The 26,897-nt window shown below is 48.0% G+C and overlaps 2 protein-coding genes and 1 pseudogene across 2 annotated transcripts; 2 read left to right on the top strand and 1 right to left on the bottom strand.

Moving 5' to 3' along the window:
• The first annotated feature begins 2,421 nt into the window (after nucleotides 1–2,421).
• Nucleotides 2,422–6,188, top strand: LOC123057912 (cysteine-rich receptor-like protein kinase 2). Its single transcript, XM_044480777.1, has 7 exons — nucleotides 2,422–3,281; nucleotides 3,863–3,991; nucleotides 4,084–4,220; nucleotides 4,318–4,528; nucleotides 4,878–5,112; nucleotides 5,271–5,421; nucleotides 5,653–6,188. Exons 1-7 carry the CDS (start codon nucleotides 2,510–2,512, stop codon nucleotides 5,977–5,979), a joined length of 1,962 nt encoding a protein of 653 aa, XP_044336712.1. The 5' UTR covers nucleotides 2,422–2,509; the 3' UTR covers nucleotides 5,980–6,188.
• Nucleotides 6,189–12,621: 6,433 nt separating this feature from the next.
• LOC123057911 (uncharacterized) lies at nucleotides 12,622–14,275 on the top strand (annotated as a pseudogene).
• A 1,249-nt stretch (nucleotides 14,276–15,524) lies between these two features.
• LOC123056780 (tropomyosin-like) lies at nucleotides 15,525–16,927 on the bottom strand. Its single transcript, XM_044480055.1, has one exon. The coding sequence runs from the start codon at nucleotides 16,925–16,927 to the stop codon at nucleotides 15,611–15,613; it is 1,317 nt and encodes a 438-aa protein (XP_044335990.1). The 3' UTR covers nucleotides 15,525–15,610.
• Nucleotides 16,928–26,897: the final 9,970 nt, after the last annotated feature.

The raw sequence follows: 26,897 nt of genomic DNA, 5'->3' as shown, positions 1-26,897 counted from the left end.
ACTTCCCCTGAAAGCTACTTATGATGATAGAGAAGAGCGACTGTACTTAACATATCGGAACGTCGAGATTTGGAAGCATCTTGGAAATTTTACGAAACATTTTCTTGAAAATTGTCAACAATTTTTTGAAATCCGAATGTTTTCGGGATTATGACCCTTTTTTCAAAACACAAAAAAATTTGAAAACATGAACCCTTTTTAAATCAACGAAAAATTTGAAAGTGCAAGAAAATTTTGAAAAACTGATTTTTTTTAAGCCTGAACAAAATTTTAAAGTGCGGACAAGTTTGAAACATGAACAAATATTTGAAAATCTGTTCCCATTTTTAACAAAATAGAAAGTTCTCGCACTTTATTTTTTTGAGGTTTCAAAATCTGTTCCCATTTTTATATAAAAATGTGTACGTTTCAAAACAATTCTTGTTTGAAAAAAATCATACTTTAATATTTTCCCAAGTTTCAAAAATTCTTGGAGCTTTCAAAAATATGTTGTTTTTTTTAAAAAGTGTTCACACTTTAGAAATGTTCAGGTTTCAAAAATAGTTCTGGTTTTCAAAATTTCTTTGTCTTTTCCAAAAAAAATTGTTCATTCCGTTTTTTTAAAAAAAAATCAAGAAAAAGTCTCGAAAGAAAATTAAAAAATATTTTCACTCAATGTCGATTTTGTGGTATGAGATTAAATAATTCCATGCTTCTCATTTGTCACTAAATGGCATTGGTTAGGTTGGCTAGCGGGATAAAAAATTTAAATCGCCTTTTACGAAAAGGAAAATCACGAAAGCAACTAGTTAACGAGTGCTCCTTCGGGAGCCACACAACGATCAACGCCACTTGGCGCGCTCTCAGCCGCCCGTCACGTGTCGCGCTCTGGGCGTTTCCTCCGAACTTTTTTTCATGCACGCGTTTTTTTGGCTTTTTAAGGGTTTTTCCTGTTTTTTTCGACGTTTCAATTTTTCACCGGTCTTTCTTAACTTTTGGACCCAAAAAAATTCAAAAAAAATTGCGTGAAAAAACGTGTTTCCTTTTTTTTTCTTTCGGGCCGTGCCTCTCGGAAACGAAAAAAAATCGTGTTTTCCCTGCCGCGAGAAAAAAGAGAGGAAAAACACGCTTCCTAGTCGTGTGGACTGTAGCCTGCCAACAATCCCATTGAAAACAGAGTAAGGCTCAAAATGGAGCGGGATCAGAGAGTTCGGTGTGCTGATTTCAGGGATTAAAAGTTCAGGATTTGATTTAGCTTTGGACTACAAATTCAAGGTTTTTCTTAGACCTTTTGTATTGTCAAGCGATATGTTTTGCTCACTAAATATAATACTCCCTCCATTTAAACTAAAGTCACGACACTCATTTTGGGTAAAGGGAGTACATTTTTTTAGGGCAGGCTTAAACTTGTGTATGCAGTTGGAACGGATGGTCAGATAGGTTTTTATCCAACATGAGTGGTAGCATAATCTTTGAATCTGTCCACCACCTTCTTCGACATAGACATAGTGTCAGTCCAATATGACTCTACTACTGCCGATATGTCAATTTTCTATATTATTATGTTGGCGCAACGGTGGCGGCCCCGTCTTCAAGCGAAGGGCGACCTCCTCCACGTCGTCTGGCTCCATGTCATGCAGTAGCAACTCCCAATCATCGTCGGTGTCGTACGCTGTGTTGCCGTCGTTGCTTGCCATTGATCGAAAGGGGAGGAGACGGTGAAAGGAGAAGACGAAGAGAAGTGGAGTGGAGTGAGCTTTGATTGCAGTGTAGAGTTCGTATGGAGTGGGGATGTATGTGGAGGTGAGGTGGGCCAGGGTAGGCCGGTCCGACGTGATGGACGCGGATGCGCGCGTCCGGGCCCCCCAATACCTAGATTTAGGCTAGGCTTGAAGGGTACCAGTCCGTACGTCCATGGCTGGTTTGTAGAGGCGGTTGGTTTGTAAAGACTGGGTTACGGTTTTGTGACCGGACACTGACCGAGTCGTCCGTCCGATCATTTTGAGGAGTATGGCCGTAGAGTCGGTGAATTACATAAGATGGTTGACGTAGAGGTGGAGGTCTTTTTCCTCTTTTTATATTACAACAAAAATAAAATGTGGGTGGATTAAGGGCTCATTTATTGGTACGGCACGCAAGGGTGATGATCCGGCTTTCGTTCTGGTCGGCAGGGCGCGAAAGCACGTACGCGCGCCGGACTTTCTTGCCCGCCTCCTCCAACAGCGACCGCCCGCGCCGCCGCAGCAGAGCACTCCACCACATTCCGAGCCACGCCTTGTGTTGCACTTGCACCCGACGTGTCCCGGCCGGTCTTGCCCGGTGTCCAAATCCTGCAGCCCAACTAACTTCCCGTTCCATTCGCCCCGGTCGCCATCGTCGGGCCAGCCGCCTCCTCCACCTTTTCGGCAAATTTACATTAGACCCGTCGTCTCCGTCCGGCCCGGCGGCCACCGGATTGCCCAGCCCAAAACCACCCACCACCTACCTAGCCGTAAGTTCCCACCGCAACACGCCCCCCACGCAGCCCACCATGGCAGCGCCCACGCACCGGCTGCGCCCAGGCGTGGCCGCGCTCCTCCTCGCGCTGGCGTGCGCGCTCTGCGGCGCGGCGGCGGGGGACCCGCGCACGGCCGTGGCGGGCCAGTCCTGCGCGCCGGGGGCGGCCGTCTCCGGCTCCGTGCTAGCGGACAACTTCGTGCCGGCCATGGACGACCTCAACAGCAACGTCAGCGCCAACGGCTTCGGCACCTCGGCCGTGGGCGCCAGGGGCCCCAACACGGTCTTCGGCCTGGGCCAGTGCCACCGCGACCTCTCCCCGCTCGACTGCAAGCTCTGCTTCGCCGAGGTCCGGTCTCTGCTCCCCAAGTGCTACCCGCGGGTCGGGGGCCGCCTCTTCCTCGACGGCTGCTTCGGCCGCTACGGCAACTACTCCTTCCTCGGCGAGGCGCTCGGGCCGGCCGACGCCAGGGTCTGCGCCCCCGGGAACGCCAGCAACCCGCGGGGGTTCGCGGACGCGGCCAGGGCCGCGGTGGCCAACGTGACCGAGGCGGCGGCGCGCGGCGACGCCGACGGGTACGCGGTCGCGTCGGCGAGCGCGGGGGGCGCCACGGCCTTCGCCCTCGCGCAGTGCTGGGGGAGCCTCAACGCCACCGCGTGCGGCCAGTGCCTCCGCGCCGCGGCGCGCGCGGCGGCCGGGTGCGCGCCGGCGACGGAGGGCCGGGCGCTCTTCACCGGCTGCTACCTCCGCTACTCCACGCGCCTCTTCTGGAATGTGAACGCCACGGCGGGGTCGGGATCATCAGGTACTGCTGTAACTGTAACTTGAAAATGCATTTTTTTACTAATCATTCATTCGTCTGAGATGCTAATCCATTAGGCCGGGGTAGGGGAATTTGACTATTTTCACCTAACAGCTAGCTCTGTTCTGCCAAATTCAGTGGCAGTGCCACACAATTTTGACTATTTTCAGCTCCTGGTCACGTTTATGACCTCACTTTGTTGACTGAAATGCCCAAACCCAAAGAGTTGTACTTTATCGTTTGGGTTGTCAAAAACTGGTTACAAATTCACCAGTTTCGGAATACTTTTGACCCAGCATTGGTAACTTCTTCTCTAGCTATTTCACTTTTTGAAAATGGTGGCTATGAAATAACTTTCACTTAAAACTTTTGTTTAGGCTATGCAGAGCAGGAAATAAACCCTACAAAGTTACCATGTGTGAGTGCATATGCATGACTAATCTACATCTACATCTCACCACCAGTATGGTAGCTTCATTTGACTGACTAAACACACATTATCGCGTTAACAGTTCTCTGAATCCTCCTGATACATCCATTTGTTTATGTTTTTGCACTGATGATCAAATCTCTACAATGCGCAGGAAAGAATGGTGTCGTTTGGATATTGGTGGGTTCCTTTCTAGGTGCTTTTATAGTTGTCCTCATTATTGCTTTTCTGGCTTGGAAGAAGGGAATTCTGAGGAGAAAGAAACAGTCAAAATCATTCATAGGTCAGTGTATAAGAATAAAAACGTTTAATCATTCATCGACCATCTTCTTCTTTTCTTCACATTCTGTTAAATGTGTTTATGTTGAAATACAGATATGTATGGAGATGGAGTCTCTGTCAGAATTGCACAGTCTAGTTTAAATTTCAAATATGAAGAGTTAAAGAAAGCAACAAATTATTTTGATCCAGCAAACAAACTTGGTCAAGGGAGCAACGGAGCTGTTTACAAGGTAAACATGTATAGTTAGTAAATTTATCTAGGAATTTTTTATAGACGTAGTGTGAGAAAGAAAATATGTTGACCCTGATATGCGATGAGCTCTGTAGGCTGTTATGCCAGATGGAAAAGAAGTTGCTGTCAAGAGGCTTTTCCTAAATACAAGGGAGTGGGTCGAGCAGTTTTTCAATGAAGTCGAACTCATAAGTCAGGTTCGCCATAAGAATCTAGTGAAGTTGCTTGGCTGCAGCGTGAATGGCCCAGAGAGCTTCCTTGTTTATGAATACTACTTCAACAAGAGCCTTGAACTATTCTTGTTTGGTAAGCCTCTTGCTTGATGCCACACGTTAAATGTTCACTTCAACTGTATTTTCGGTTATTTTCCTTGATATTTTTTGGCATTATCAATGGAAAACTCTAGCTTTTGTTGGTACAAGGGTATAGTTGTCTGGTTGAGTCTTGTTGAATTTGCATGACCATATTATCCTATCCCTTTTTATTCTCTTAATATTAAAGCTCTAGAATGGCCCGCCCTTCTCCATCTCATTCTAAAAATGGAATGATTAGGAATGCAGTGTACTTGAACTCTTCTATCAGTGCAACTTTCTGACAGAAATTTAAATTTGTATGTTGTAAACTGTATAACTTATTTCCTGTAGTATCCTCCCAGATGCAAGTCGTAGCAGAAAATTAACCTGGGATCTGAGGGTTGGTATCATTCAAGGCATTGCAGAGGGGCTTTCTTATCTCCATGAGGAGTCAGAAACACGGATTATCCACCGAGACATCAAAGCTAGTAATATTTTGTTGGATGATAAGTATAAGTCCAAAATAACAGATTTTGGTCTTGCAAGAGCATTTGCAGCAGACGTAACTCATCTTACAACTGGTGTCGCTGGAACATTGTAAGCTCCATTTTTCATATTCTTAACCATTGGTACGGTATTGCCACACGATTCTTAACCAGCGGCGTTGCAGTTGCCACATGATCTATTTCACTGTCATGTCGAATGGACACAGCGGGATCTGTTGATCTTGAGCTCACTGAATAAGTTTGTTGCAGAGGCTACATGGCTCCTGAGTATATCGTGCATGGCCATCTTACGGAGAAGGCCGATGTTTTCAGCTATGGTGTTCTTGTTCTCGAGATCATAACAGGGAAAAGATGTAGTGGCTCAATTGGCTCACACGGAGGGCAGGCGTTGTTAACAAAGGTACTGCTCAGGTCCTAAAAAAAGGGTTCCTCTGTGAAAGTAAATTCATGGTTATGTTCCATCGGACACCATTCCTGTGTTTGCATGGCTAAAACAGAATAGGTGAAAGCATAGCTTTATTGTTCAAAAGTTTCTTTCTTATTTGACTTGCATCATAACATTGTGTCTCAAACAGGCACCATGTTGCCGTCTCACAATCTGTTTAATGCAAGTGACTTGTTTGCATTGAAGGTATGGAAGCACTACAAGGACAACACAGTAGAGACGATTATCGATCCGATCATCTACAAAGATACGATCCGGCATAAGGTCTTGCATATAGTGCAGATCGGGCTGCTATGCATCCAAGCGAACCCTGGTGACAGGCCTACGATGACCAAGGTCGTCGAGCTGCTGAGAAGCCACAAGCATGATGTCGAGATTGTCCTGAGTGATCCTCCATTTCTGAATGTTGAGGGGGTTGAGGATATGAAACAAGGGGAGCAGTCGCGGTTGTTGTCCGCACGCTCTGGTCCTTCAGTGTCAGGGTCGTCTCGGTCTTACTTGAACGGAAGATAACCCTAAACATCTGTTTTCTATCTCCCCCTTTTTTTATTCGTGCGAAGAATCTGTGTTTTTCCTCCCAATTGTCTTTTATAACCATACTTGATACTTGTACATAGATAGAAACCAACTCAACTCTGTATTTTTCACTTGCAATATTTGTACATATGACATGAATAAATTTAGCCGAGAGCTCACTGATGAAGGTGGCAGTGTTTCTGTTCTGTCGATGTTGTAAGTTGTGGTACCGTGTTCATGACATGAATCATGTCAGCATCAGGATTCGGAGCATGGGATGCCTACAAAAATGGTTTAATTCTTGCTAAGATACCGAAAAGGCTCCCGCATTTAAAACGGTCTTACGGCTGAAAACCAACAGTTGGGCAAAGAGGAAGGAAATGACACAGAAAAAAAGAGAGGGCAGAGGAGCAGGGTTCCGATAGGAAACGAATTAGCCGCAACCAGGCAAAAATTCCACCAGCACAAGAAACACACACGCAGGGTCGACCAGAAGACGCTACACGAAGCCCGGCACAAAGGTGAGAAACAGGTTAACGAGATCGAACGGCGGTGAAGCCGCCAGGCAGGCACAGGGCCGCACTGGGAATTGATTGAACAGTGCAGGGGCCATTGGAGCCGTGAATGGCCTGAGAAGGCGGGTATTGCATCATCCTTTATAGGAGTATAATAAGTACAAAATCATTAGGAAAATACCTTAAACTTGGCCGCAATTAGGAAATCCATGACCACCATAGTTCCATTCAAGAGAAATTCTCCTAGTTGAAAGGCATTGGAGCAGCAAAACGGGTAAATGTTAGCCGGCTGATCATTAACAGAAACATTGGATTTGAATTACATTGCTTTTGACTAGTAGCTTAATTTGGGGAGACACACTAATTGAATTGATAATATTTCCTGTTGATCATAGCCCTTTTTCTTTCTTTCTGAAATTAGCTAGTTAGTATCTCATAGTTCTTTGAGAAAAGCTTACAGCATGTGGATGCGCTCCTCCATGCAGCATTGTCTTCTTACGATAGTGGTGACGACAATACATGAGGACTACGGTTTGGTGGTGCTCTTCTGAGTGCCGGGTCTTTCGGGCGAAAACCTTAGGTTTGGCTTTTGTTGGTTGCACCTAACAATGACTGTGCTTACACATCATGCCCTAGTTGAAGGCCCTCACATGTGCTCTTTGGGGTGAAAACTCAAGATCTGACCTTCAATGGTAGGATTCAATGATGGTGGCGTTTGTGCATCGTTCCCTTTTTGATAGTGTTGCTTTCGGAGAACCTTTCTCGTGGTCCCCGCATTGTCAAGGACGGTTGATAGTGTTCCCTGTATGTTGCGTATCTTTGTCGTGTCACGCTCTGACGGTACTGAAAATTGTTAGTGGCCTTGGTAGGATGGATAGCATGACCGGAAGTGCCAGAGGCGATCACACACACGGAGTTTACCCAGGTTCTTGTCCTCATGGTTGAGGTAATACCTTACTCCTGCTTTGATTTTACTGGTGGTGGAGAACACATCGCATGAGGGGGTTACAAGTATGAGGTGATTGTTTCTACCGAGACGGTGAATATGAACTTGATGCCCTGAGCTATCCCCTGGCCTCGTCTATAAAGGGGGGCGAGGCTTAGTGTTACAAGAATCCTAACTGACGTAAAGCCCTGCTCAAAAGAGGAGTCCTTGGAATGCCCTCCAAGTTAGTAGACTTTCTTAGAGAGGGCTCCTTTCATTAGCCAGAGGCATTTAGAATTGTCACAACCCACTGGCCCTAGGTCCGGCCCACCATCTAGCTTGCCATCCAATGGGCCACCCTCGATGTAGTACGCCGTCAGTAGCCCCTGAGCTTGTTTGGAATGCCCTCATCTCCGCTTCTACAGGCAGCATGTGTGTACGAGGAGGCCGGGGTGATCTTGACTGGCCGCGTCTGCACCACAACTGCAAGGTGTTCAACACTTTGCTCGCGAGGTACCATGGATAGTGGGGATGGGTATTTTTTCAACAACTTCATTTGTTCATCAGAATTCGTCATCAGACGATGAGGAGCTTGTGGTTGTTGCATTGGTCGTCAGTGACCACATTGCTAGGTAGCGGCTGAGGTTTAGGGGATCAATCCCGGACCATGCTCCGGCGTTGAACCGCAATAGAGAGGGTGACCATTGCCTCCTCTTCGCCGATTACTTTGAGAGCAACCACCTCTTCAAACTCCATCTTTTTCGGCGTCGCTTCCGGATGGCGAGGCATGTGTTCAATCATATTCGGGAGTGAGTGGTAGCATATGATGATTACTTTGAGTGCAAGGAGGATGCCCTTGGTAAGGTTGGCTTCTCCTGTTATCATAAATGCATTGTGGCTATTCATATGCTTGCATACGAAATTTTCAGTAATCTTGTGGATGAGTACGTCCGCATGAGTGAGTCCACATGTCTCCCATGCAAGGCAATGGTGGCAGTGGTTGGCCATGAGTACCAGAGAGAACCAATTGCCGCAGATACAGCCCGGTTGTTGGTGATCAATGTAGATAGAGGCTTTCTGGGAATGCTTGGTAGCATTATGCACTAAAAGTGGAAAAACTGTCCATTTGCTTGTCAGGGGCAGTACAAGGGGCATGTGAAAAGGTTACACTGTCATACTAGAAGTTGTGGCTTCACCTGATCTTTGAATTTGTCTCTTTTTTCGGTATGGTTGGTTCTCACAATGACATCAATGTGCTTCGGCGTTCTCCAATGTTCGCAAGGCTTGTAGAAGGCCACTGTCGAGATGTCAACTTTGAGATCAATGGCCACAAGTACAACAAGGGATACTACCTAGCTGATGATATTTATCTACAGTGGTCAACTTTTGTGAAGACAATATCCAATCCGGAAGAAAAGAGGAGACAAAGATTTTCCCAAGCACAAGAGAATGCTAGGGAGGATCTGGAGCGTGCTTTTGGTGTGCTTCAACCTCGATGTACCATCGTTCGACACCCTACACATACATGGAGCACCGAGAAGTTTTCGAGGTGATGATTGCTTGTGTGATCATGCAGAATATGATCATTTCAGATGAGAGTGATGACAACATCCACGACCAAGGGTTCCAAGTTTATAGTGAAAATGTTGTGCCTGAGCAACAAGAACCTGCAAAGTTTGAACAGTTCATCCATTTTCATCATGAAATACATGATTGGCAAACTTATGCAACTCCAAACTGACTTTATTGAGCACATGTGGATTCACCTTGGCAACCAGTAGATGTATCGGTTTATTTTCTTCCAGTGTATTCGTGACAATTTAAATTTGGCAGTAAACTTTGTTATCTTTATTCGTTTGTGAAACTATTTATTATTATGATACTATATGAGTTATTTGGTTGTAGTAAACTATATGCAATGTTTCTTTTTAGTTAAAAAAATTGTTTACATTTGGTCGTCGGCAGGCCAAGCGGATCAAATGCATCGGTCACGTTGGACGCAATGTCAACACAACCACAAAAGAGGTCGGACATCGCCTCTCTACCTGACTCAAACGAACAAAATCTAAACAAAACGGACGTTTTTTGGGTCGTGCGTCCCGCCGGCGCTGTAGTTGGCTATTTATTTATTTTTTTCTGATTGAGAGGACATTTTTTTTTTGCGGATGATTGAGGGACATTTGGCTGGTCATTTGTTGGACTGACTATCCAAAATCGAAAAAGAAAATGCGGTGCAAACCGGTGCCTGTGCATACCCGACGCGGATGCACGCCACGTGGCCGCCCAGGCCATCCGACGCCCATGTCGTCTCCACTTCGTAGTGTGTTGGGAGGGATATTTGTGCAAAACACCACACGCTTCTCTGTAATAACACTGTATTAAACAGGGGCAGTTCTGGAAAAACAACCAAACCCCTCCGAAACCCTCGCCGGCTCGCCGCCTCCACCTCTTCTCCGGGCGATCGGCCACCGGCGTCGGCGCGGCAGCCCCCCTGCTTCCCCGCGACCTCCCCGCACCTTCATATGGAGTTTGTAAGGAGAGGGTGTCGCAGTCTTCTTAACCTAGGCCGCGCCGGCGGCAATGCCCGCCCACTGCCCCGATCGGGCGGCGACAGGCGACACCTGGTGTCCCAGCCGCATGGTGAACAGCTCTGGCTCGCCGATAGTTTCTACGGCTACGGCTCCAGCACGTCCTCCGGCCTCCTCCCCGCTCGGCCCCAAATAAAATCAGTCTCGATCGCTGCAAATCAGATTGGACTGTGCCCCGCGTATGGTGGCGATTGGTTTGACTGGGCCTCGTTTAATACATTATTAGACTCTGCGCGACCCTTGTTTTTTCCTCAAAAAAGAGTACTATGGCCCTCGTTGTTCTAAAAAATGATGGCCCTTGTTGAGTAACGAAATTGGGGGATTTTGGCCTATTGCCTAGTGGGGAAATTTATAATATGCTTGATTTGGACGATTGTTGGCAATAATTGGTATTATGCCAAATATTGGCATCAAATTTGGCATTGCCAATATTTGGCAAGTCTTAAAAATTGCCATTGCCAATATTTGGCAAGTTTTTTATGCCGACGCATGCCAATTAGTGGCAAGTCTAAAAAGTGGTTAGTAATTGATTGGCTACCTATGTCAAATGTTGGCATCAAACCGACTAGCCTTTTTTTTTCTCAACGTGACAATGGACTATGACGACACCCTTTCATGTTTGTGGTAATCACTCATTGGGTTTAGAAAAAAAATTCATCAGATATAAGGTTTGTGCACTGCACTCAGTAGGAACAACTTTATAGGTGTACAGGAAGTCCAGTTTATGTCGCTTTTGCCTGCTGAACCATGTTGTTCAAGATGTAAAATTAATCTTCCTGTACAGATTGTCATCTTACCTACTGAACCATGTGCAAACATCTCCATTTTTTACATACTCAACCATGTTTCCACTGTTTTGGCACCAGGGCATTTAACATTGTTGATTGAATTGTTACTGTCCAGATACTGCTTTAGTACACCTTCCTTTCAGATGGATAATCATCTTTTACTTACATTGTTGCGAATTGAATTTATTACAGCGGAGGAAATGGTCCAAGGCACTTCAGGCCTACTGAAGTAGCCAAAGTCGATGAGCATTTAACTTACAAGCCCCTTCTACATATAGTCGTAGCTAGAGTTATTTACCCAAAATCACCACACTTGCGGTTAGGGTAACAACTTGGTACCACATTTAAGGCAGGGCACAAAAAACCATCAGAAATGCGCCTAATTCATAACGCATAGCACTGATACTGGAATTTGGTCGTGAAAACAGTGAAATTGATGGGTGGGGCCTGCATGTCGGGCTGACGTGGTGTGCCTATGTGGAAAGTTTGCTGAGTTGGACGAGGGTCCCACCTGTCAATGACTCAAGTGTTTATCTTTTCACCTTTTCTTTTTATTTCTCTCTTCATTTTCTCGTGGGCATTTCAACGAACAGGTTATGAAAGTGTCGTCAGTGGCACCACGCCCAGGTGAGGCCGCGCGGCGGCGCATCGGGGAGCCGGACGATGCATTCGCGGCAAGGAGACGCCCCGCGCCCACCACGGGTCTGTGGCCTCCCCGCCCTAGATGGCCAAGGACGGACGTGCACTCCACTGCGCGCGCCAGCGCGCGCAGGGTCATGGCTTCCATGGGCACCGTCGCGGCGCCACCGTGCACTGCTGCTCCAGCGCGCGCTCCGCCGTGGCGTTCGCGCCGCCTGAAGCCGCCGCCGCTGATAGAGTTAACCTTGTTGTCTAGTCATTCATCATGTTTATTTCTCGCATTAGTACGTTCATGCATGTATTTGAGATTAGTTAGTTAGTTGAGCTAGTCAGGGTGGAGAAAGTGGGTGCATGTGTGAGCATCCGTCAGATGAGAAACATGCATGTACGCCTATGCCGGTGCATGGCCGGGCTATATAGCTGTTAGGGGCTGAGACGTGACCGAGTAATCAACGGATAAGTGTGGCGCCGGCCGAACCGTGTGGCTGGGTCAAAAGTTGTTACTCGTGGCCTTTACTACCGGCTAGTGGACAGCCTAGTGGATCAGGAGGCTTGCAATCAGCCGTGAGAAAGAGAATAGAAAAACCGAAAAGGCACAAGTCGTGCGGTGCCACAAAGTTCCTGCGTACTCTTTTTCTACCTCTAACACTTGCATGTTTTCTTGAGAAAATCCTTGAGTTGAAAGAGTTGAAGATAGAGAAGAAGGAGGCGCTGCAACGAGACGCGGCGCCAGAGCCGTTGACAAGGGTGGCTAAGGCGGTCAACTGCACAGGGCCCCATAAAATCTGGCGCCCCAGATCGCACTAATCTAACGCTAATTATGGGGCACGTCCTGCATGATCTTAGTGGCCAGCAAGTTTTTTTTCTTCTCTGCTTACGATCCGGCAGTCTGCTTGATTATCTTCCGTGTGCATGCACGAGATGAGACCAGGTCTCACGTGAGACCCATCTTGATGGATGACATATGGCATTCACAAATTCCAAAGCATTTACCCCACTGTTTTGGGATTTGTGAATGCTACATGTCATCCATGAGACATGGTTTTATATAATTTTTCCCTCAAATATGGTGGTTTGAATAAATAATTGGACGAGATGATCAAGTGGGGGATGGAAAATGCTTTGTGATTTATGAATGCCACGTGTCATCTATCAGGATCTATCAGGATGGGTCTCACGTGAGACCTGGTCTCATAGAATTCTTTTCCTCGAGACTAGACCTGCCTCCTCCCTCCCGCCGTGGTTCTGATCCAGGTTGGCCGCCGGTAGATCTGTGTATCCAATTTTGTCCTTATTTCTTTTCAATCTACAACGTCTGACCCACCCAGGAGAGCAGGGTCATGCTGAGTAGATCGTCGGAGAGTCGGAGATGAGCGGCGGCGCCAGGCGGTTCGTAAATCTGGGGGTGTATGAAACGCGTCTATTCGCTGCGGCGCCTGGACCTCTCCAAGATGGAATTTTTTCACCAATCGGCAGAAGAGACGGCCGCGCATGCGAAGGTGGTGCCAACACTGACGCCCGCCAAGGCCTGGGCGCCCAACAGGAGAAGAAGCTTCAAGGCTGCTTTGGCGGCGGCGGAGGCGGCGGCGCCCAAGATCAAGTCTCCAAAAAGCCAGGTGACCATGAGGCCGCCGGTAGTCTCGTCCTCCCTGCCGACCAATCATGTCATCCATTTCTTCCCCACCGCGTCGGAGAACAACCTGCTCCGCTTTGACGCGGGCGAGCACCGCCGCTGCATCGACAGCATGCCAAACCTCCACCAGCACAAGGACTCGCCGCTGGCCGTCGCCGTCCCTCCGTCGGCCTTGCACCTCCATGACGGCGAAGACGCGGGCGACCTCTACATCATCGATCAGGTCCTACATCCGGACACGGCGGAATCGCGGCCGCAGTTCGAGGCCCTGCTGTGGAGGGGGCGCCGCCCGTCCGCGCATGTCGCAGGTCCTGGCACTGCGATATCCTCCCGCTGCCCCCGTGGATCATCCGCCACAAGCACGCCTTGGTCTACGAGCACGCCCTTGTCGGCGGCGACACCATCTGCTTCTCCATCTCCGGCGCAGAGGGCACCGGCACCTACTGCTTCCACACCGCGACTCGCGAGTGGAGCAAGGCCGGCGACTGGATCATGCCGTTCAATGGCAAAGCGGAGTACGTCCCGGAGCTCGGGCTCTGGTTTGGCCTCTCACGCCGCCTCCCCATCGCTGTCGACCTCTCCGGCGTTGTCAGAGGGGAGGAGCCGCTGCCAGAGAAGTTGCGGATCTGGGAGGATGATGACCTGCCAGAGGAGTGGCAGCCGAATGAACTGTGCGACTCCAAGATCATCAGCCTCGGCTCAGGCAGGTTCCTCTTTGCTGACTTCCTTAGTGACATGAAATTCGACAAGGACAGCAGCGACATGGTTGCTGGCCAGCAATTTGCCCTCTTTACTGGTATGGAGGTAGTGTACGGCAATGGCAATGGCAAGGGCGGCAATGGCGCCAACAAAGACAATTTCAACTGCAATAGTGGCAACAATGGTACCGGCAAAGACGATGCCAACAACGGCAGCAAAGGCAAAGGGATGATTCGTGGGCTTCGTATGATTAAGCACAAGTCCAAACGCTACATGTTTAAGAAGCAGCTGAGCATCGAGGCGGTGCTCTGAATGATTAAGGAGATATCAGTTCAGTTTACTATTGCTGATCTTTGTTTCTGCTCCCTGTTTACAGCAAGTAGTGCTGACTCTAGTGTTAAGTCAAACTTAATTAGTACGTACAGTACCATCCTGTGGTATGATGAAACGCACTGTAAATTGTACCTCCCTGGTGTTATTCTGGAGCATCCCAGCTAGTACTCAGATTTGCCGCTGACCAAATAATTTGTTTGATGGCAGTTTTCGAACTGTTGTGCTAGTGTTAAGCTAGCTGAGGTAATTTTGGCAAAAGAAAACAAAATTGGGAGCTGGAGTAGAGATGCTGGTCATTTGCCAATATGACTGGTGGGATATTCAGGAATTTTGGAGATTTTTTTTCCTTTGTATTTATGGGTGATATCTCCTTAATTTAAGGTAACTACAGTGTGCTTATGGACAAAAGTTTTTGCTTCAAAAAGGGAATTACAGCAGTTTGGTTATTGGCTTGAATGCTGAATGACTTCTTTTTGTTCATTTCTTTAATTTAGGTTTAAATAGGACACATGATCAAGGTAGATTAGATGATGGACGTAAATAAAAATGTGAGAAACAAATGACCTATGTTAGAGGCCTTCTAATTTAACACACCCATGCATTGCAAGAATTCTCGATGGCCAACAAACGAACGGCGGAACAGCTCCAGCCATGGACTCGAAGGCATTGCAACTAGACTAAATACTTGAAATAACTTGCAGATAAGCAGCTGCTTGATATACAACTGTAATGAGGTGTCTAGACGCCAGCAAACGTCTTCCATGAAGTACAAGCTCTTCATCTTTAAGTCACTTGGAAACATCTTCAACCCCTCCATTTCATGGCAGAATGCCCATTCCCTGCAAATTCAGAAAAACAAAACATAGAGCAGGTTTTGGATTATTGATCAACTACATTCTCGTTTATGCATATAGGGATAACAGTCTACAGTCTGCCTTTCTGTAATCACTACACTACCAAGACTGAATATTTTCAGATAGAAATGAGATTCTGAACACAACATCCCAGTGAGATAATAAGGAAATAAGGAGTATATTAACTTTCAGATTGAAAAGAATGTCTTACTCGTGGTAAGAACTGCAAGTACTCATCATATAAACATAGAGAAAAGGGACTCCACGATTTCTAGATCATTAAGGAACCTCCTGAACTTTCACAACATACGCCTGTTAAGTCAGTCGTTATTCTTGTCACTTAGCTATATCAACAGCGGCAGCATTTTGAGTTCAGGGCTTGGCTTCCAAATGCACTCATCAGGGACATTCGATTGCCAAATGAAATGCATGCATCCAGTGCAAATGTCTCGCATTGCATCAGGACATACATCACCAACAACACCTATCACCTCACAACGCAACAACGCAACAAATATTCCAGGAAAAGGCAACACTGATGTCCACGGTAGGGTTTCTCAGTTTTGCATGATGTTGTACCTCAGGCCAAAAAACAAAGAGATAGTACTGCTAATTTGCTAAATTCTAGCTACTGAAATTTTCAAGAAAACCGGGCTACTCCACTACGACGCTCCTCCCTCGATCCACAACGACCTCCAGATCAGCGAACCAGAGTTTCAGCAGCGACTTCTCTCTGGCGATGCTCACGAATTTCGGCTTCAGATCCTCGATGCTCTGCTGCATCGTCAGGATCTCAGCCTCATGCCTGAACTTGTCCTCCAACAGCATTTCGGCGGCATGGATGAGCTCCTGCCTCCGCCTTTCGGCTTCGGCGTTTGCCTCCTCCAGCTCCTTCACATGATCCTCCACTAGGGATTTCTCTTCAGAAACTTTCTCCAGCTCATGACCGGCGATCCGGATCGTCTCTTGCAGCTTACCCATCTGTGCTCTGTTGGTGAGCCTCTCCCGCAGCAGCTTCTTGTACACGGCGGTAAGCTCTTGAATGTACTTGCTGATCTCGGCCTTGCTCTCGGATAGTTTGTCGTCGAAATACAGTCTTGCCGAAGCCATTTCTTCCTTCAGATTGACAATTTCAGATTCCAGTTCCTTGTTTTGTTCCAACAGCCTAGAGTGCTCTTCTGACAAAGTTGCGGCGTCTTCGAGCCTCCTTTTGAGACTGTCAATCTCCACTTGTGAATACTGTAGCTTCTCCCTAATCAACGTGAGATCTCCCTCGGTATGTGTAATCTTTGTAGCTTGATCGGCACCATTTCCGTTTTCCTTATAATCGCAACGGCACCTCAAGCTCTTCTTCTCGAAAACCTCGAGCTTTTCGTTTGCATCAAGCAGCTTCCGGTTCGCAGCATTGAGATCGTCCTCAAGCTCGAGAACCCTCTGGTGCAATGTGTAGGCAAAGCCATCATCCTCGCCATCTTCAGACTTCATGTCGGATTCTGACTCTGAAGCCGACTCAGGCTCCTTCCTTGAGGATGGTGAATCATTTCTCTTGTTGCTCAGAAAGAAGTCGAAACCGCCAGCTCTAGGGCTCTGCTCCCTTGTCCAGGACCTCTGTGGCTCCGAAGAAACCGGCTCCATAGATGGACGCTTCTCTGCCTGAACATAAACCTCCAGGCAATTCCAGTCGGTGCCATTGAAAACTGCTTTGACATAGTTACTCCAGGACATATCGTCATCGATAGGCACCATGATGAAGTGCCGATGAGCGCCACCACCGACATTCGCCCTTCCCTGTGCACGAACAATGTGTGTCGTAGGTTCCAGCCCGAACTTCTTGTACACGGCGCCAATGAGCTCACTGTATGTGGGTGATTCCTTGAACCATATACCCTGCTCGGAGAGGTCCCCGAATTCGACCCCATTTGGACCCTTCACCAGCTCCCCGCCGCTGTAAACTCGCACGAATTTGTCCATTGCCCCTGCCAAACACAAATGCACCCATTTCAAAGTATGCCCAAACTTACAATGCAAAAGTTACTAACCAAGAATTATGATGCATGAGCATGTCATAGCTCGTTATAACAAAAGAAAGTTCCGAGTTCGTTCCCCGAATCAGGCGCCGTGATAACTAGAGGAGTCACCATTGCCTAGAACCACTCCAAGGACAAGAAAGAAAAGAACAAGGATTCCTTTTTTTAAAACAAAAGGAACTATTCCCTCCGATCCATATTAATTGACACTCGCTTAGTACAACTTTGTGCATTTTTTATTTTATTTTTTAGAAAAGAAGGATTACCTCCGACCTCTGCATCTGAGCGATGTATGTAGCCATTTTATTAATTATTTACAAAGACCTTACAAAGTAGTACATCAGGTAGTCTGAAGTCACCATTCTAGCAACATCTGTCGCTATTTCTATCCACTTGATGAAGTTGTGCCGATAGTCCGAGCCTAATACCAAACAGACATCGCACAAATGCCTAACATCTAAAACCGGAGGCCCCAACCAAGCCACATACTGGGTTTGGGGTATACACCAGTCCGACGCACTCTCATGTGCCGTCACCGCCATCTTCCACCAATCCATCTTCAGAGCAAAAACTAACGCACCGACCTTTCCAGGCCTCTCTGCCATCGACGCCACCATGACGCCAGACAGCGTCCTTCTCCTGCATGAGTCCATCTCCTCGCATCGGACACCGAATCCCCATAGTGCCACGCCGCCGAGATCCGCCGTCTTTGATGTGGTAAATGAAAAACCGCTCCACCACTTGTCTCCTCCATCCAGCCGCTGCTCCAAAAACAATGCCCCCATGAGGGAGAACGACGCCTAAAGTGTCGCCATCGTTCGATCCGGGAACCCCGGGTCTATGTTTTCACCCGGAGCAGCGCAAGAGAGTCGACGGTAGCTACATTGGCGATGTCTTCATCAAGATAACGACGCGAAAACACCGCCATCGTCAGCCCTGACCGAAGTCATAGCACGGTTTTCACCGACAACATCGTCTCCCACTCGATGCCGGGACTGGACGTGTGATGCCACAACCAGCTGGCCGACCACCTCCAGCGAAGGAAGTAGCCACCACCGCCGCGCCCAGGGCCACATAGACGACGTTTTGTCTTAGGTTCTCCGCTGCTGATAACTAGAGGAGTCACCATTGCCTAGAACCACTCCAAGGACAAGAAAGAAAAGAACAAGGATTCCTTTTTTTAAAACAAAAGGAACTACTCCCTCCGATCCATATTAATCGACACTCGCTTAGTACAACTTTGTGCATTTTTTATTTTATTTTTTAGAAAATAAGGATTACCCCCGACCTCTGCATCTGAGCGATGCATGCAGCCATTTTATTAATTATTCACAAAGACCTTACAAAGTAGTACATCAGGTAGTCTGAAGTCACCATCCTAGCAACATCTGTCGCTATTTCTATCCACTTGATGAAGGTGTGCCGATAGTCCGAGCCTAATACCAAACAGACATCGCACAAATGCCTAACATCTAAAACCGGAGGCCCCAACCAAGCCACATACTGGGTTTGGGGTATACACCAGTCCGACGCACTCTCATGTGCCGTCGCCGTCATCTTCCACCAATCCATCTTCAGAGCAAAAACTAACGCACCGACCTTTCCAGGCCTCTCTGCCATCGACGCCACCATGACGCCAGACAGTGTCCTCCTCCTGTGTGAGTCCATCTCCTCGCATCGGACACCGAATCCCTATTGCGCCACGCCGCCGAGATCCGTCGTCTTTGATGTGGTAAATGAAAAACCGCTCCACCACTTGTCTCCTCCATCCAGCCGCTGCTCCAAAAACAATGCCCCCATGAGGGAGAACGACGCCTAAAGTGTCGCCATCGTTCGATCCGGGAACCCCGGGTCTATGTTTTCACCCGGAGCAGCGCAAGCGAGTCGACGGTAGCTACATTGGCGATGTCTTCATCAAGATAACGACGCGAAAACGCCGCCATCGTCAGCCCTGACCGAAGTCATAGCACGGTTTTCACCGACAGCATCGTCTCTCACTCGATGCCGGGACTGGACGTGTGATGCCACAACCAGCTGGCCGACCACCTCCAGCGAAGGAAGTAGCCACCACCGCCGCGCCCAGGGCCACATAGACGACGTTTTGTCTTAGGTTCTCCGCTGCTGAAAACCCTAGCTTAGCCCTCTCCCCCCCACCCCCCTACTGCTAAGCCATACCACGGGTGCCCGACACAAAAGCCTAATAGCTTTGCTCTCACTGCTCACAGACGCCGCACCAGCATCCAAAGTAGTAAAATCGGAAGAACCCGTAACCGGAAATCGCCCCCCAAATCTCCGGCGCGTGCAGCTCGAGCGAGAGGACAAGGATGACTCCAGTGCGAGCGACCGAAGGGAGCAAATTTCCGGGAGGGGCTGAGCTTACGGAAGGCGCAGGAGGGTTCCGCGGCGGGCGGCGACGTCGCCGGGGACGATGGCGGCGAGTTGGTGGGGGTCCGCTGTTTCTTTGTTTTTCTTGCGGCCGCGTGCAGGAGAGCTCGCGTCTAGCGTTGGTCTCTGTTGCGTTTTTGGTACCCGACGCTGGACACTTCAGCTTCTACAAGGAAATGGCGCATACACCCCTAGAATGACATTCATCGTTGAATATTACTTCCTCCGTTCCATAATATATTAATTATATATACTTTCTCTGTTCATTTTTATAAGACCTTGAAAACATTTCAAACAATATACAAAACAGGCCATTTTGAGTTGTCTGAAATGATTTTCAAAAGTGAACGGAGGGAGTATTTTTTAACATACTTTGATCAAATTTATAGAGAAAATTATTTATATCTACAATATCAAAAATATAAAATATGAAACTACATCTTATGATGAATCTAATGACATATGTCTGCCATTCTAGATATAATTATTCTTCTCCACAAATTTGATCAAAATTTGTGTGGTTTGACTTTTCAAAAAATTATATGCACTACATTATGGAATGGAGAGAGCATTTTTTTCAAGAAAATTCAAAGCTTGTGTCCCAATGCATAAAAATAGAAATTGGGTGTAGCTAGGTCCCAGTCAAGCAACATACTCCCTGCATATAGCTTCTACTGAAAGTTCTTTGCCAACTTTGATCAAGTTTATAGAGAAAAATGTCTACATCTACAATACCAAACATGTACATTATGAAAATATAACTCATAATGTATTCAATAACATGCATTTGGTATTCTAGATGTATCTATGTACTCTATAAATTTGATCAAAATTTGTAATGTTTGACTTTAAAAAAAATCTATAGGTACTGCATTATGAAACGAAGGGAGTAGTATATGAGAAGAAAAAGGAAAAAAGAAAAGGAAAATTTTGTACAAATCTCCAAGCAAGATCACAGGGATATACTGTGACGCCCCCGATTCAATCGTACACTAATCATACACGCAAACGTGTACGATCAAGATCAGGGACTCACGGGAAGATATCACAACACAACTCTACAAATAAAATAAGTCATACAAGCATCATATTACAAGCCAGGGGCCTCGAGGGCTCGAATACAAGAGCTCGATCATAGACGAGTCAGGGGAAGCAACAATATATGAGTATAGACATAAGTTAAACAAGTTTGCCTTAAGAAGGCTAACACAAACTGAGATACAAATCAAAAGAGGCGCAGGCCTCCTGCCTGGCATCCTCCTAAACTACTCCTGGTCGTCGTCAGCGGCCTGCACGTAGTAGTAGGCACCTCCAGAGTAGTAGGAGTCATCGTCAACGGTGGCGTCTTGCTCCTGGACTCCAACGTCTTTGGTCGCAGCAATCGGGTATAGAAAGGGGGAAAAGGAGGAGCAAAGCAACCGTGAGTGCTCATCCAAAGTACTCGCAAGCAAGGAGCTACACTACATATGTATGCATTGGTATCAAATGGAAAAGGGGTAACATATGTGGACTGAACTGTAGAATGCCAGAATAAGAGGGGGATAGCTAGTCCTATCAAAGACTACGCTTCTGGCCGCCTCCATCTTGCATCATGTAGAAGAGAGTAGAAGGTAAGTTCATCAAGTAACATCGCATAGCATAATCCTACCCGATGATCCTCCCCTCGTCGCCCTATGAGAGAGCGATCATCGGTTGGAAGGGTGTATTTTATTAAGTATCCGGTTCTAGTTGTCATAAGGTCAAGTTACAACTCCAAGTCATCCTGTTACCGAAGATCACGACTATTCGAATAGATTAACTTCCCTGCAGGGGTGCACCACATTTCCCAACACGCTCGATCCCCTTTGTCCGGACACACTTTTCTGGGTCATGCCCGGTCTCGGAAGATCAACACATCACAGCCCTACCTAGGCACAACAGAGAGGTCAGCACGCCGGTCTAAATCCTATGGTGCAGGGGTCTGGGCCCATCGCCCATTGCACACCTGCACGTTGCGTACGCGGCCAACGAGCAGACCTAGCCTCCCTTATACAAGAGCAGGTGTTCCAATCCAACCCGACGCGCGCCGCTCAGTCGCTGACGTCACGAAGGGTTCGGCTGATACCACGACGTCGAGTGCCCATAACTGTTCCCGCGTAGTTGGTTAGTGCGTATAGGCCAGTGGCCAGACTCAGATCAAATACCCAGATCTCGTTAAGCGTGTTATTTTGAAGTAACCATGAACGCCGACCAGGGCCAGGCCCTCCTCTCTCCTAGGTGGTCTCAACATACCATGTCGCTCTGCCACAAAGTGACAGTCGGGGGCTGTCGGGAACCCAGGCCCACCACTACCTGGATAGAACCACCTGCCCAGCCCCCAACATCGGAATCACTTGCGGGTACTCAACGAGCCAACCCGACTTTAGTCACAACATGTAATATGTATAAAGTATATAATATATACCCGTGATCATGGCCCGATAGTATAGCATGACATACAGACAGACAGACAAGAATGTAGGGCCACTGATAATAAACTAGCACCCTATACTAAGCATTTAGGATTGCAGGTAAGGTATCAACAGCTGTAGCAACAATGACAGGCTATGCATCAGAATAGGATTAACGGAAAGTAGTAACATGCTACTCTACTCTAATGCAAGCAGTAGAAAGAGAATAGGCGATATCTGGTGATCAAGGGGGGGCTTGCCTGGTTGCTCTGGCAAGAAAGAGGGGTTGTCAACAGTGTAGTCGATCGGGGCACCAGCAGCGGCGTCAGTCTCGGAGTCTATCGGATAGAAGAGGGGGAAGAAACAATGAATATAATGTAAACAGATGCATAGCGATGCATGACATGACAAGTAGCGGTGCTAGGGGAGCCCTGACGCAGTATGAGGTGATACCGGTGAAGGAGGGAAACATCCGGGAAAATATCCCCGGTGTTTCGCGTTTTTGGGCAGATGAATCGAAGGGGGAAAGTTGCGTGTTCGCTATGCTAGGGATGCATGGCGGACGAACGGGTTGCGTATCCGGATTCGTCTCGTTGTTCTGAGCAACTTTCATGTACAAAGTTTTTCCATCCGAGCTATGGTTTATTTTATATTGATTTTAAAAGATTTAAATTAATTTTAACATTTAATTAATTAATTTAATTTAACATTATCCAGAACAGTGCATGCTGACGTCAGCATGACGTCAGCAGTCAACAGGGGAGTTAACTGGTCAACTGACGTGTGGGTCCCGTTCGTCATTGACTAGACTAACTAATCCTGATCAATTAGTTGTTTAGTTTAATTAATCAATTTTAATTAGGTTAATTAATTCTTTAATTAATTACTTTTATTATTATCATTTATTTATTCTATTCTTTTTCCTATTTATTAAATGTTCTGGGGTGGGCCCCCTGTGTCATAGGCAGGGGGTTTAGCGAGCGCCAGGTTCGCGGGCGCAGGGGCGCCGCGGGTTACGGGCGCACGCATCCGGCCCAATTGGGCAGATGCCCAGATCGACAGGGGGCGCCGGCCACGGGCACGGCAAGGCCGACAACCTAGGGCGGCAGCGGCAACGGCGAAGCCACGCCGGGGTGGCACCGGCGACGGGAGCGAAGGCGCGGCGCGGTAAACGGCGGGACGGCCAGCGGCGGCGAGCGAGTTGCAGGTGCAGCAGTGGGGGGGCTGTGAGCGCGCGGGGTCGGGCGACGGCACGTTGCTAGCCGCGGCAGTAGCAGGAGCGGCGACGGACGAGCGCATGCTGGCGCGCGAGCGCGCGGCGGGCGACACACACGGGCGGCAGAGGCGGGGCTCGGCGGCGGAGCAAGGGGCTTGGCCACGGGCGGCTGCGGGCGCGGAGAAGGGAGCAGGGAGGCCGCGGCGGAGGGAGGCAGCAGGGGCGATGCGAGGAGCACGGGGTGCAGGCGCGCGCGCTTCGGCGCGGCCAGGAGAGGGTCGGCCATGGCGCGGGCGCACGGGGCGCGCGCAGCATGCGGGCGGCACGGGTGGTCGGCGCAGTGAGCAAGGGAGGAGGCGAGGCCTGCGTGACGGCAGCGGAGCAACAGCTCGAGCAGTAGTCGCGACAGGAGCGCAGCGATGGGGGTCCTCACCGGGGTTCGTAGGGCAAAGGCAGCGGGGTTCGAGGTGGGGGATGGGGACGACGTGCGTAGGGGGAGGCAGGCCGGCGGGGTAGACGACGAGGTGGCTCCGGCGAGGCCCGTGGAGCTCCGGGCGGCGGCGACGACGGGTGGTGTCGAGGCGGCGGGGTCGTGCCCCGATCCGGTTTGGATCGGGGGGAGGTGACAGTGGGGGCGCGAGTGGGGGAGTGGGGAGATGGGTAAGGGGTTAGGGTTTCGGGGGGGGGGGGGTTATGGAGAGGGAGTGCGGGAAGCTGGGCCGGCTGTAGTGGCCGACTAGGCCGGCCAGTTGGGTCGGTTGGCCCGGGGGGTCTTTTCTATTTTTTTTTGTTTGTTTTGTTTTTTGTTTTTGTGTTCTCTTTTCTTTATTTTTTCTGTTTTATTTCATTTTAAAAATTAAGGCCTTTTATAAAAGCACGGTTCCTTCATCACAAACACCTAGCCAATTATTAGCACGCTCCAAGCATTTTAGTTTAATACTTAGAAAACTTTTGTTATTTGTCAAACTTCGAATTTGAATTCTTGGACTGTTTTGATCTAACGGGAGATTAGCAACAGTAAGGGAGGTGACGTGGCATCGTTAACGTGGGATTTCTGTAGCATGATTATCCGGGCGTTACAAAACTCCTCCACTACAAGAAATCTCGTCCCGAGATTTAGGAGGTAGAAGGAAACAGTGCGGGGTATTCATCACGCAGGCGGTCCTCGCGTTCCCAAGTGGCTTCATCTTCAGAGTGATGCGACCACTGGACCTTGAGGAATTTGATCGCCTTCTGACATGTGCGGCGTTCAGCTTGGTCAAGAATGCGGACCGGATGCTCTTTATAGGAGAGGTCCTGTTGCAATTCGAGCACTTCATGATCCACTACTCGGATTGGATCATTGAAGCAACGACGGAGCTGTGACACGTGGAACACATCATGAACCTGAGAAAGGTCGGGCAGAAGCTCCAATTGATATGCCGCTTTTCCACGCCTTTCTAGAATAGTGAAGGAACCGATATAGCGAGGAGCTAGCTTGCCCTTGATCCTGAAGCGGTGAGCACCCTTCATTGGTGTAACTCGAAGATAAGCCTTTTCGCCAGGTTGATAAACCATGTCTTTATGATGACGGTCAGACTGACTTTTCTGACATGACTGAGAAGTCTTGAGATTATCGCGAATAATGCGGACTTGTTCTTCTGACTGTTGGATAATATCCAGACCAAAGAGTGGACGTTCCCTAGTTTCTGACCAGTTCAGAGGGGTCTGACACTTTCGTCCATATAACACTTCGAAGGGGGACATCTTCATACTAGCTTGATAGCTATTATTATAAGAGAACTCGGCATACGGAAGAGATTCCTCCCATTTCTTGCTGAAGGAAATTACACAAGCTCGAAGCATGTCCTCAAGAACTTGGTTGACACATTCAACTTGTCCTTGCGACTGAGGATGAAACGCAGTACTGAATGATAGATGAGTTCCCATAGCTTCTTGGAAACTTGCCCAGAATCTTGAAGTGAACAAGCTGCCACGGTCCGAACTGATAACCAGTGGAATACCGTGAAGTGAAACAATTCTGGACATGTAGAGGGTCGCAAGCTGACTAGCAGTGATTGTTTCTTTGATCACCAGAAAATGTGCAACTTTAGAAAGCCGGTCAATGACGACAAGAATAGCATCATTACCTTTCTGCGATTTGGGGAATCCAGTGACGAAGTCCATCTCAACATGGTCCCATTTCCATTCAAGAATAAAGATAGTTTGCAGAGTTCTAGCAGGCCTTTGATGCTCTGCTTTGATACGACGGCAAACGTCACACTCAGCAACATAACAAACAATGTCTTGCTTCATATTAGACCACCAGAATCTCTGACGAATATCCTGATACATCTTTGTACTACCAGGATGGATAAATAGAGGCGTATCATGAGCTTTTTTCATGACCTCTTGTGTCATATCAAGGTTTTTCTCTGAACATGGCACCACTAGGCGGCCCTTGAAGTACAAGGTGCCATCATCAGCAATAGTGAAAAAGGAGGGCTTGCCTTCTACGAGGTAGCGCTTAATCTTGTGTGCTTGAGAGTCATATCCCTGAATTCTCTTGATAGAGTCCAAGAGATCTGGTTCGACAGCCAGGGTATTGAGGGAACCCTGGGAAACAACATGGAGGTTCATCTTGCGAAACTCCTTAGGAGGGGGAGCGAGTGAACCAGGGGGAACAATATGGAGGTTCGGCTTTCTGAATTCTTCAACAAGGGAGGGCTGAACTTTGTGAACCCAGAGGTGGTTACAGTAAGACTTGCGGCTCAAGGCACGAGCCATTACATTAGCCTTGCCTGGGGTATAGGATATACCCACATCAAAGTCTGCAACAGTCTCCATCCATCTCTGCTGACGGAGGTTCAAGTCTGGCTGAGTAAACAGATACTTCAGACTTTGGTGATCGGTGAAGATCTCGCAACGGTTACCGAGAAGGTAATGTCGCCACTGCTTCAAAGCATGAATGACAGCAGCAAGCTCGAGGTCATGAACTGGGTAGTTTTCTTTGTGAGGGCGCAGTTGACGAGAGGCATAAGCAATCACTCTACGCTCTTGCATTAGGACACAGCCTAATCCTTGACGGGAAGCGTCGCAGTAAATGACAAAGTCCTTCTTAGTATCAGGTGGAGCAAGCACTGGGGCAGAAGTCAACTTGTCTTTGAGTGCCTGGAAGCTTTCCTGACATTTGCCTGTCCATTGGAACTTGACGCCCTTATACAACAGGTTAGTCAGAGGCCTAGCGATCTTGGAGAAGTTCTCGACGAATCGACAGCAATAGCTGGCGAGACCGAGAAAACTTTGGACTTGCTTGACATTCTTCGGAAGAGTCCAATCGAGAATAGCCTGGACTCGTTCAGGGTTGACGAAAATACCATCCTTGGAGATGACATGCCCAAGATAGGTTACTTTGGGGAGCCAGAATTCACACTTGGAATACTTAGCATAGAGTTGATGCTCTCGAAGCTTTTCCAGCACAAGACGAAGATGCTCCGCATGTTCTTCTTTGTTCTTGGAAAATACAAGGATATCATCCAGGTAAACCACGACGAACTTGTCGAGGTAATCCATGAATATGTAGTTCATCAGACGAGAGAAGTTGGTTGGAGCATTCGTTAAGCCAAATGACATGACAGTGTACTCGTATGATCCATATCGAGTCACGAAGGCGGTCTTTGGGATATCCTCTTCATGAACACGGATCTGGTGGTAACCCAACCTCAAGTCGGGTTTGGAGAACACTGATGAACTAGCCAGTTGATCATAAAGATCATTAATCCGAGGGAGGGGATATTTGTTTTGAATAGTGGCTTGGTTAATAGGACGATAGCCTTGGACTAATCGGTTCGTCCCATCCTTCTTCTTAACAAAGATAGAAGGTGCTCCCCAAGGAGAGCAACTAG

Source organism: Triticum aestivum, chromosome 3A (genome assembly GCF_018294505.1).
Source record: "Triticum aestivum cultivar Chinese Spring chromosome 3A, IWGSC CS RefSeq v2.1, whole genome shotgun sequence".
Classification (NCBI taxonomy): domain Eukaryota; kingdom Viridiplantae; phylum Streptophyta; class Magnoliopsida; order Poales; family Poaceae; genus Triticum; species Triticum aestivum.
Note: the sequence above shows the minus strand (reverse complement) of the source record. Positions and strands in the feature narration are given on the sequence as shown.

Bases quoted from the DNA above. Each gene is read 5' to 3' on its own strand.
- LOC123057912 (XM_044480777.1), top strand. From the start codon at position 2,510: ATGGCAGCGCCCACGCACCGGCTGCGCCCAGGCGTGGCCGCGCTCCTC. The intron at 3,992-4,083 runs GTCAGTGTATAA...GTTGAAATACAG, and splicing joins ACAGTCAAAATCATTCATAG to ATATGTATGGAGATGGAGTC. The intron at 5,113-5,270 runs GTAAGCTCCATT...AGTTTGTTGCAG, and splicing joins ACTGGTGTCGCTGGAACATT to AGGCTACATGGCTCCTGAGT.
- LOC123056780 (XM_044480055.1), bottom strand. From the start codon at position 16,927: ATGGACAAATTCGTGCGAGTTTACAGCGGCGGGGAGCTGGTGAAGGGT.